Source organism: Oryctolagus cuniculus, chromosome 17, assembly GCF_964237555.1.
Source record: "Oryctolagus cuniculus chromosome 17, mOryCun1.1, whole genome shotgun sequence".
NCBI lineage: Eukaryota > Metazoa > Chordata > Mammalia > Lagomorpha > Leporidae > Oryctolagus > Oryctolagus cuniculus.
In genome coordinates this window covers 39,362,037-39,373,024 of record NC_091448.1, presented here as the reverse complement: position 1 = coordinate 39,373,024, position 10,988 = coordinate 39,362,037, and the positions used below count along the sequence as shown (strand labels likewise).

The window sequence follows — 10,988 nt, the reverse complement described above, 5'->3', positions numbered from 1 at the left end:
GGAAGAAGCTCCTGCCTCCTGGCTTCGGACCAGCTCAGCTCTGGCCATTGTGGTCATTTGGGGAGTGAACCAGCAGATAGAAGACCTCTCTCTCTCTCTTTCTCCCACTCTCTCCACTCTCTGTAACTCTTTCAAATAAATAAAATAAATCTTTAAAAAAATGTAAACATACTAAAAATGATGTGCAAAGAAACACTAGAAAAATAGTACCCCTTCCCCTATACCCCTACATAAAAATAAAGTGGCATGACTAGAGTGATCTAAAACAAGGTAGGACTTTAAGGGAAAGAGCATCATTTTCTAAAGGATTTCTATAAAAAAATAGAATTAAATAAATTAAATTAAATAGATTTAAAAAGAAAGCCCAAGACCTAAAACAATGAAGAAAACTCAGTCACAGTGAAAAACCTATCCCTCCCATTTGCAAAGCTAGTAGACCTAGACCTAGCAAGCTGCCAAGAGACAGGGGCCCTCCGACCTCCTGACTCCCAGTGCCCAGAGAACAAGAGGGAGAACCGCCCAGCTCGCTTCAATAGGGTAATGTGTACCGGATACCAAAATTAAACAAGCACAGTCACACAGTAAAATTATAGGCCAAAACTGCTTATGTGCACATGTAAAAGCCTAAATAAATACTAGCATTGAGTCCAGCAACATATACAAAGTTATCCTATTTCATCACATCTAAAATGCCACCGATTATGAGGCAACATTACTTTATATACTGAGAAAGAAAAATGCTGTCACTTTAGCCGTGACATAATACGTTCTTATCACTCATTCACTCCATTTGATCCTTACCGAAGGAGCCTTTTAGATGTCTTTACACAGCTTTCTGGCACAAGTTAACCAGACACATGCATTACAAGGAAAACACCGGCAAAATAAATAAACTCACACACTCTTAACGCTCCATCTTCAGAGTCTAACTATTCTAAATCGCTTTTCAACTCAGGGTACTTGATACTCATTCTTGCCGTCCAGAGGTACTCCTGCAGTGTTTCCTAAGAGTCTACGGGGCTCTCCGGCATTTCCTTCTAAGCCACTGACACACATTCCGGAAGGTTTGATGCTGACAGTTTTCGTAAACTTTCCAGAAGACGACAACAAAGTTTGCAGACAACAACCAGGACTCATAGTCCTCCCTCAATGGTCCTTAGAAGGTTGTGGACTAAAACTCTATGGGGTTACAGGTGACCAAGTTCAAGCAAGGGCAGTAAGAAGATGCTGCTGATGGCAAAACAGATCCAAAGTCAGAAATGTGAAAATCATATCCCGGAATCAAAGAATATGGTATGTCACACCCAGACAGGGTTTATCTGAGCAAGACAAGAAAAGTTTAGTATTCAAAAATCTATTAAAGTAGGTAACTACATTAATAAAGAAAAAACTCAATGTATGCAGAAAAGCATTTGATAAAATGTATTGTGGGGTTAGTGCTGTGGCGTAGTAGGCCAAGCCTCTGCCTGTGGTTGCGGGCATCCCATATGGATGCCGGTTCATGTCCCAGCTGCTCCACTTCTGATCCAAATCTCTGCTGATGGCCTGGGAAAGCAGTGGAAGATGACCCAATTTGCTTGGGCCCCTGTACCCATGTGGGAGACCCCAAGGAAGCTCCTGGCTCCTGGCTTCAGATCAGCCCAGCTCTGACCTTTGCAGCCATTTGGGGAGTGAACTAGCTGATGGAAGACCTTTTCTCTGTGTGTGTGTGTGTGTCTGTCTCTCTCTCTCTTTAAAGAGTTACAATAAAAACTCAATGTCTCAAATAAATAAAATCTTTAAAAAATTTAAATTTAATTATTGTAAGTTTTTAAAAAAAAAAAAAAAGGATGTGAAGAAAGGGGAACTCTTATATGCTGCTGGTGGGAATGCAAATTAATGCAGCCACTATGGAATTTAGTATGGAGATTCCCTTAGAAACTAGAAACCAGGGCCAGTGTTGTGGTGTAGCATCTCTACTCCCAATCTAGCTCCCTGCTAAGGTTCCTGGGAAAGCAGCAGAGGATGGCCCAAGTGTTTGGTTCCTGTACCCACGTAGGAAACCAGGAAAAAGCTCCTGGCTCAGCCTAGCCCAGACCCAGCTGTTGTGAACATTTGGGAAGTGAACCAGTGGGTGAAAGATCTCTCTCTCTCTCTCTCTGTCTCTCTCTCTCACTGTCCACTCTGCCTGTCAAAAAAAAATTAAATTAAATTAAATTAAAAAAAGAAACTTGCCATATGATCCAGTAATCCCATTACTGGCTGTATATCCAAGACATGAACATGTTTTATCAAAGAGATACCTGTACCATCATGTTTATAGCAACACTGTTCACTATAGCCAAACTATGGAATCAACTAACCTTGTCCATCATCAGATGAATGGAAAACACACACACACACACACACACACACACACACACATGAATATTCTTAAACCATAAAAAATAACGAAATCTTGTTGTGTGCACCAAAATGGGAGCAACTGGAGGACATCATGTATAGTGAAATAAGCTGGACACAGAAAGACAAATATCGGGGCCGGTGCTGTGGTGCAGTAGGTTAATCCTCCACCTGCGGTGCTGGCATCCCATGTGGACACTGGTTCTAGTCCCACTGCACCTCTTCTAATCCAGCTCTCTGCTGTGGCCTGGGAAAGCACTTGGGCCCCTGCACCCTTGTGGGAGAACTGGAAGAAGCTCCTGGCTCCTGGCTTTGGATCAGCAGAGCTCCAGCCTTTGCAGCCATTTGGGGAGTGAACCAGTGGATGGAAGACCTTTCTCTATGACTCTCCCTCTGTCTGTAACTCTACTTCTCAAATAAATAAATAAAATCTTTAAAAAAATGTTCTCCCTCAAATGTTAGAGCTAAAATTTTTAAAGATTTATTTATTTGAAGCCGGCATTGCAGTTCACTAGGCTAATCCTCCACCTTGCGGCGCCGGCACACCGGGTTCTAGTCCCGGTTGGGGCGCCGGATTCTGTCCCAGTTGCCCCTCTTCCAGGCCAGCTCTCTGCTATGGCCAGGGAGTGCAGTGGAGGATGGCCCAGGTGCTTGGACCCTGCACCCCATGGGAGACCAGGAAAAGCATCTGGCTCCTGCCATCGGATCAGCACGGTGCACCGGCTGCAGCGCACCGGCTGCAGCGCGCCGGCCGCGGCGGCCATTGGAGGGTGAACCAACGGCAAAAGGAAGACCTTTCTCTCTGTTTCTCTCTCTCAATGTGCACTCTGCCTGTCAAAAAAAAAAAAAGATTTATTTATTTGAAAGTCAGAGTTACTATAGTTTCAATTTTGTGACTATTTTAAAACTTACTTTATATGTGTGAACTTGAACATCTTTTCATTTGATTATTGTTGATAGGCTTTGCCTATTTTCCTGCTGAACTATGGTCTTTTTACTTTTTATTTGTTGAACTCTTTAGTTGAGCATTAATCCTTTGACTATAATGAAAATTAAAAATGCATCATCTCGGAGCTGGCACTGTGGCATAGCAGATAAAGCCGCCACCTGCAGTGCAGGCATCCCATATGGACACCAGTTCCAGTCCCAGCTACTCTACTTCCGATCCAGCTCTCTGCAATGGCCTGGGAAAGCAGTGCAAGATGGCCCAAGTCCTTGGGCCCCTGCACCTGTGTGGGAGATCTGGAGGAAGCTCCAGGCTCCTGGCTTCAGATTGGTACAGCTCCAGCCATTGTGGCCATCTGGGGAGTGAACCAGAGGATGGAAGACTTCTCTCTCTGCCTCTACCTCTCTGTGGCTCTAACTTACAAATAAGCAAATAAATCTAAAAAAAAAATTATCTCAAAAATGATTTTAAAAATCCCTCTTTAAACATAAATAGAAAGGAGAACTTTCTATTTGTGTAACTATCTGCCAATATTTCAAAGGAAGGAGGGAGGGAAAAAAGAAAACAAGGGAAAATACTAGAAACATCCCTTTGAAGGCAGAAACAGGATAAAGGTGACAGCCATGATTGCATCTGTATAATAATATACTAACAAGGGGCCAGCACTGTGGTGCAGTGGGTAAAGCCCCCGCCTGTGGCACCAGTTCAAGTCCCAGCTGATCCTCTTGTGGTCCAGCTCCCTGCTAATGTGCCTGGGAAAGCAGCGGAGAATGGCACAAGTACTTGAGTCCCTGCACCTATGTGAGAGACCCAGAAGAAGCTCCTGGCTCCTGGCTTCAGCCTGGTCCAGCCCCAGCTGTTGTGGCCATTTGGGGAGTGAACCAGCAGATGGAAGACCTTTCTCTCCCTCTCTGTCTTAGTAACTCTGCCTTTCAAATATATAAATAAATCTTTAAATGATAATAATAATAAACAACTAATGGTCTCAGCCAGCTCAATAAAATAGGAAAATAGTAGAGACAATAGCATAAGGATTTGGAAAAAATGAACTAAACTATTATTCTTAGGCAAATTGATTATCAATCCAAATATTTCAAAATCATCTACAGCCAAATTTTTTCACTAATAAGGAAGTTCAGCAAGACTGGGATATAAAGGCAATACAGAAAACTCCGTGGCAGGACTATAGCACAGCAAATAGTCAAAAACAAAACTTTCATAAAAGACCCTATTCAAATAAATCCAGCTAAAATGCAGGGCATTTTATAGGAAACATTTAGAACTTTATTGAAAACAAAATATTTTCTGTTGAAAACTGAAGCATTTGGTAAGATATAAATAAAGTGATGCAAAATATTTACATGATGTCCGTTATTCCTGAAATAATCTACAGTCATGGCAGTTCCAATCAGAACATCTGTGTAACTTGACAACTAGGTTGCAAACTTCCTGCAGAATGGGGGAAAGGCTGGATCTGGGAACAGCCCAGACGCTGGAAGGCAATGAAGAAGAGCTGGAGGCAGGAGGACTCACCCTCCCATGGGCCAAGACTTCCATGACATTTTATGGGTTAAAACATGTGGTACTGACAGAGCAACAATAATCCAGAACAGTAGAACAAAATATTTAAATCAGAAACAAACCCAAATAAAGAAAAGCTGATCAATCCAGTGAAATGCAAAAGACCTTGTTATGCTACAGAAGTGGTATCATAGGTTTGGGGCTGGCATGTGGCTCGGTAGGTTAAGCCTCCACCCATATTGCTGGCATCTCATATCAGAGCCACTTCGAGTCCTGGCTGCTCCCTTTCTAATCCAGCTGTCTGATAATATTCCTTGGAAAGCAGAAGAAGATGGCCCAGGTGCTTGGGGCCCTGCCACCCATGTGGGACACCGGGATAGAGTTCCAAGATCCTGGCTTTGGCCTGGCCCAGCCCTGGCAGTTGCAGCCGTTTGGGGAGTGAACTAGTAGATGGAAGATCTCTCTCCCCTTCTCTCTGTGACTCTGCCTTTCAAATAAATAAATACATTTTTTAGAAAATCAGTGAGAGAACACTTGGATACCAAGGGGGTTGGGGGTGGAATACAGAAATTAGATTCATAATAAACTGTACACAACTGAAATTTCCAGATAAATAAGAGGCCTAAATTCAAAAAAATAAAATATAGGAAAATATTTTTATTATGAACTAGAAAATAATTTCCTGAAGTAGGCAAGAATATAAATGAGAATACTTCATACATATGAGGCATATCATCTATATATCAACATCTATTTCTTTTTTTTTTTTTTTTTTTTATTTTTATTTTTTTTGACAGGCAGAGTGGACAGTGAGAGAGAGAGACAGAGAGAAAGGTCTTCCTTTGCCGTTGGTTCACCCTCCAATGGCCGCCGCGGCCGGCGCGCTGCGGCCGGCGCACCGCGCTGATCCGATGGCAGGAGCCAGGAGCCAGGTGCTTTTCCTGGTCTCCCATGGGGTGCAGGGCCCAAGCACCTGGGCCATCCTCCACTGCACTCCCTGGCCACAGCAGAGGGCTGGCCTGGAAGAGGGGCAACCGGGACAGAATCCGGCGCCCCGACCGGGACTAGAACCCGGTGTGCCGGCGCCGCTAGGCGGAGGATTAGCCTAGTGAGCCGCGGCGCCGGCAATATATCAACATCTATTTCTTACACCAATTAGAAATATTTCAAAATAAAAATGGACAATATTAACAATTTTATAGAACCAGAAACAGCCAATATATTTATGAAAATAGGTTCAATTTCACTAGTAGCTGAATCATGTGCTATTAAGATATAAATTTATATAAAATTATGCTCAAAAATACCAAGATTTGACAAGGTTGTAGGGAATTATATACTTTGCAGGGGAGAAAAACAAAATGGTGTAGTTACTTAGTATAAAGACGAGTTCTAAACGTCAGCAAACCCACTGGCTGGTTGTAATCCTAGAAACACTCCCATAAATGTGCCGGAGGAGAGACTCACAAAGAAATTTACCAATGTGGTATTTAAAACGATACAAAATTCCAAACAGTCAAAAAGCCCATCAATGGAGAAATAACACTGTAGTAGAGAAACAAGCACTGGAATACTCTAAAGTGAATCCATGGCTCAATCTCAAAACCTGTAAGTTACGTAGAAGACAAACACAGCAGCAGGATGTCTGTATAAGGTATCATTTCTACATTTTATTTTTTTTTAAAGATTAGTTTCTTTATGTGAAGGTCAGAGTTATGGAGAGAGAGGACGAGACAGAAAGATGTAGAGCTCTGCCATCTGCCAGTTCGCTGCCTGGATAGCTGCAACGGCCGGGGCTGGGCCAGGCTGGAGCCAGGAGCCTGGAACTCCCACCTCAGTCTCCCACGTGGGTGGCAGGGGCCCAGACACTTGGGCCATCTTCCACTGCTTTCCTCAGACATAGGAGCAGGGAGCTGGATCGGAAGTGGAGTAGCCAGGACGCGAACCAGCACCTAGGATGCTAGCGTCACAGGCTTCAGCTTTACCTGATGTGCCACAATATCTGCCCCTATTTGTGCATTTTAAAAATCCAGATAGGATATTTTACATTGTAACAGACATATGCAAATATATTACAAGTAGAAGAAAAGTGCCCAGAGATCAAACATTACCTCTAGGGAGAAAGGGTGGGGGAAGCATCTAATAGGGGTAGAGGAATGGTTCTTTAACAATACCTGGACTTATTTCTTTAAAGAAAATCTACAGCAAAAATTGCAAAATGTTACCATTTGTTAAAGTGAATTAAAGGGTATAAAGGTGTTTATTATTTTTTAGTCTTTGTGTATATTTAAAATGTGTCATCATTTAAACATTGTACATGGAAAGGTCTGGCAATTTGCATGGCATACCTATTTCTAAAGGCCCCTACTATAAAATAAGGCAGAAGTTTAGAAAGGAGATCTTTGCCTATAATGACAAAAAATTTAAAACAATTAGTAAGATAAATTGTTTTATAATCATACAATGAAATGGCATGCAACCATGAATAACTGACGGTTCAGCGGGATGATTATTGATCTGGAAAGATATTGACAAAATATTAGGTAGGAAAAGTAGACTTTGAACAAACACATTAAATGGTTAAAGGAATTTCTCCTATATGCACAACTAGGCCGAAGTTCTGCTAATGCACCTGTCATGTTCTAATCTCTCATCAACTTGAATCCACAAAAAGAAGTTAACTACAAGAGGCCTAATAATAGCAAAAAAATACAATAGATTAATCCTAGAGTTTTGAACAAGAAAGATATTGCTATAAATACCTATACAGAACAGTTACATTTAAAGCCAAAAACAATTATTTCTGAGTTGGTGCCAACAACGCCCACCTTTCCAGATGAGACCTGCTCCGTACTTCACCATCTGGTCAGAGAGCGGCCAGAGCTGGCACAGTAGCATAAGCTGTGGACCTAACTAAAAGGAATAAACTACATACAAAATAAATTAAGTCAGGGTTGGGAGTCAGGGCAATCCAAAGCTATACTGATACAATCAGGCCATATTTATAGGAAAAAGAGTGGCTGCAAGAGGTTACTGAAAGAATCTGGAGGGGGAGTAGAGTATTTGTACCCTCTGATCTAGTGGAAATTGACTGGTATGCTCTAAAACCTGTATTCCATAGTTTGTTAATTAAAAGTTGCCCAAAAGGTCTAAGAATCACAGCAGGTTCTATCTGATGAAAACTGTAATACCATACAATAAAGGTGGGGGAACAGCACTGTTAGAGAAAATATTTGTTATCATTCCTTTATTGTGAACATATTTTGGTGTTCTTTATAATGCGGTGAAATATTTTTAATACTGGTAGGACAGAAAGATATTAACTGCACTTATTATGTCAAAGATTAGGACTGGCCCAGGCTATACAACAGCAGTGGGATGTAGGGTATATTAAATTTCCGCTTCCGGAGGGGTTGATTTTGAATTCACCCTTTGAGAGAAGACATCCCAGCTCGCATAATCTCATCTACCAGGAGGAGGTTGGTGGCAATCGCTGTGCTAAGGAGAAAGATGAGAGCATAAGTAAAGCCTGCCAGCCCTCCTCCTGCCCCCTCCCCCACTCCCCCTCCCTCATTTCCTGTCCCCCGCCCCCAACAATCTGCAGCAATGAAGGATACTTTTCTCTGCAGCGATGTTGGAGTGTGACTTTGAGACAAAGCGATTACAAATTATAATTTATAATTGCACTTCCTTTGCTGATAAAGTAGAAGGCTGGTTTATATTCCAGCAAAACTGAACTTATTTTTAAGCACATCATTTGATTTTTTCCCCGCTAGGCGTGTGTGGTGCTATTTCAGAAAATTTGCTTCCTCAAAAAAAAACCAGTAAAGTCAACCATTCCTATAATTTATAAAATAGAGACTAAACTAAAATGTAAAAGAAACTATAACTAAACTAAATATAAAAGAGCCTATACAACAACAGAAGCTAGTTTCTATCACTGGATAGCAAAAGCTTAATGTTATCAGTTATAGCCCAAAGGTCTTTCTCTTACGCCTATAGACTTACCAAGAGTGAAGAAGTTGCTTTTTCACACAATAATTATCCCAAACCCTTGCATCTTCTGCTACCATTGGTTCACCTGCAAAATACAAGCCATCTTAATACTGCAGTCCTGACATGCTGTATTAATGCTGACTGTACAGTCTAATAACAACTGACACACTGCCCAAGGTCATCAATGACCTCCGTGTTGTTAAATCCAGCGGCCAGTTGTCGGGTTTCATCTATGAGTGACACTTGGCACCATGGATCACAACCTTCTGACCACTCTTCCTCACTTGTCTTCAGGACAGCACACTCCTTGGGTGTTTTACTTGCATCCGTGACTCCTTTTCTAACTTGAACCTTCATGTTGGAGTACCCAAAGGTTCAGTGCTAGATCTTCTCTGTATATACTTACTCCTGAGGGGATCTCATCTGGGCTTCTGAATTTAAACCATGTGCATATATAGCTGTCTATATAGGTGTAATAAAGATACCTGTGTATGTAAATGGATGGATGGATGGATGGATAGATATTCCGATGATTCTAAAGGCTCTATCTCTGTGTTACTTGAAAGATGACAGACATTTCAGACAGACTTCCCTGAGACAGTGCTAATGCCCTCTCACCCACAACCTTCTCTGCGCACAGCCTTCCCATGCAGCTGGTGGCCGTTCCACCCTCTGGTTGTTCGGCTGACTCCCCCCACAAAGCGCACAGCAGCCACAGTGAGCCTGCTGGCCCACGTCACACGGCTGCCCCACACTGCTCACTGTTCCCCTGCAGGAGCAATGAGTCCCAGACCAGCACAGGCGCCTCCGTGTGATCCGACCCTCTACCAGCACTCTCCCTTCCTCCCCCCACCCACCCGCCTCAAAAACCCAAGACACTGGCTTCTCCGCGGGCTGTTCCCCATCCACGACATACTCCCCAGTGCCCCCATGCCTACCTCTTCCCTTCCTCCCCCTTTTTCAACCAGGCCGACTCTGACCAACCTCTTCAACTGCTGCCCCCTCCAGCCCTCCTATCGGTGATCACCCTCCTACTGTTGTTTCATTCTCTCGTCAAATCTGTTACTTTCTCAAATGCCAAAGGAACTTATTTATTAAGGTTGGTATTTGTTGCCTGTCTTCCCCCACTATAACGTAAGCTCCCAAGGGCAGATATTTTTGTCTGTTTTGTTCTATGTGAATCCCAAGAAGCTAATTATAAGCACTCTGTAACTATTTCTTAAAGGAATGAATTTAAGAAGCGTGAGAGTAAAGGCACCCAAAATGTAAAGACTAAAGTCACCAGGCCGTCAACCCCTTACTCTAAAGCCTGCATCACCGCAGAACCCCCTGTTTCTTTACTAGCAGCCAGTTTTTCTTCACACACTCACCTGTATTCAAGTCTACGCCAACAAGTTGTTTTGATTCTACGTGCTCAGCCTGGACTTTTACCAGTGTTTCCTGCAGGTCATAACCAGAATTCTGAGCAAGAACCTTCATGAATAAAAATAATAATGCATATGTATGTGGAATAACTTCACATACATATTTGAATATCAAACATAAAAATAAGGCACTACTCTTTAGTCTTGTGGAAAATACATCTATAATGCAGTTGCCGTATCCTTTTGAAGAATTTCACGTTTAATCGACATCAAATTATCATCTTTTCTTTCTAGTAGCTCCCGTAGTTCCTTCAATATTTCCCCTATGCTCACCACGCCAAATTCTGAGGACTTCAGAGTTCCCCTCCCCCACCACATTAATTCCGCTTCCTACAAAATATTTTTCTGAAGTAAGTAGGATAGCATCTTTGCTTCCTGTATCATTGCTAGCCTCGTGTCTTCCAGCTTTTCCTAGGCTCCTACTAAAGAAAGCTACCATATTTGCAGCCCTTCGGGCCCCTCCTCTTCAGAGCGGGAGAGACCTGTGGCAGCAGGGATGGAGGCACCTGCACTCCCAGCCCCACTCCTCTGTGAGTGCTCCCAAGCCACCAGCTGAGGGGGAGAGAGAAAGGTACCACCAGTGGATACCAGCGCTGCCAATTTAGGTCCGCGACATGGTCATTACTTACTACTGGTGTTGCTGCTTTGAGGAAAGATAAAATAGATATCTGACTCACAAATAGCCCACAAACTGTGAATAATTTTAATTGCAAATATCA

The 10,988-nt window shown here is 42.6% G+C and overlaps 1 protein-coding gene across 6 annotated transcripts in view; it reads right to left on the bottom strand.

The window, feature by feature from the left end:
• Positions 1–8,070: 8,070 nt before the first annotated feature.
• The window catches only part of CCT6B (chaperonin containing TCP1 subunit 6B), a 59,384-nt gene continuing 56,466 nt past the window's right edge, over positions 8,071–10,988 (bottom strand). For all 6 annotated transcript variants that reach the window (XM_051825458.2, XM_051825462.2, XM_051825461.2 and 3 more), the window contains 3 exons: positions 10,216–10,318; positions 8,858–8,930; positions 8,071–8,347 (listed from right to left, as the gene is read on the bottom strand). In XM_051825458.2, the coding sequence (XP_051681418.2) occupies positions 8,275–8,347; positions 8,858–8,930; positions 10,216–10,318 (249 nt within the window). In that variant the 3' untranslated portion in view covers positions 8,071–8,274. The remainder of the gene's footprint in view (positions 8,348–8,857; positions 8,931–10,215; positions 10,319–10,988) is intronic.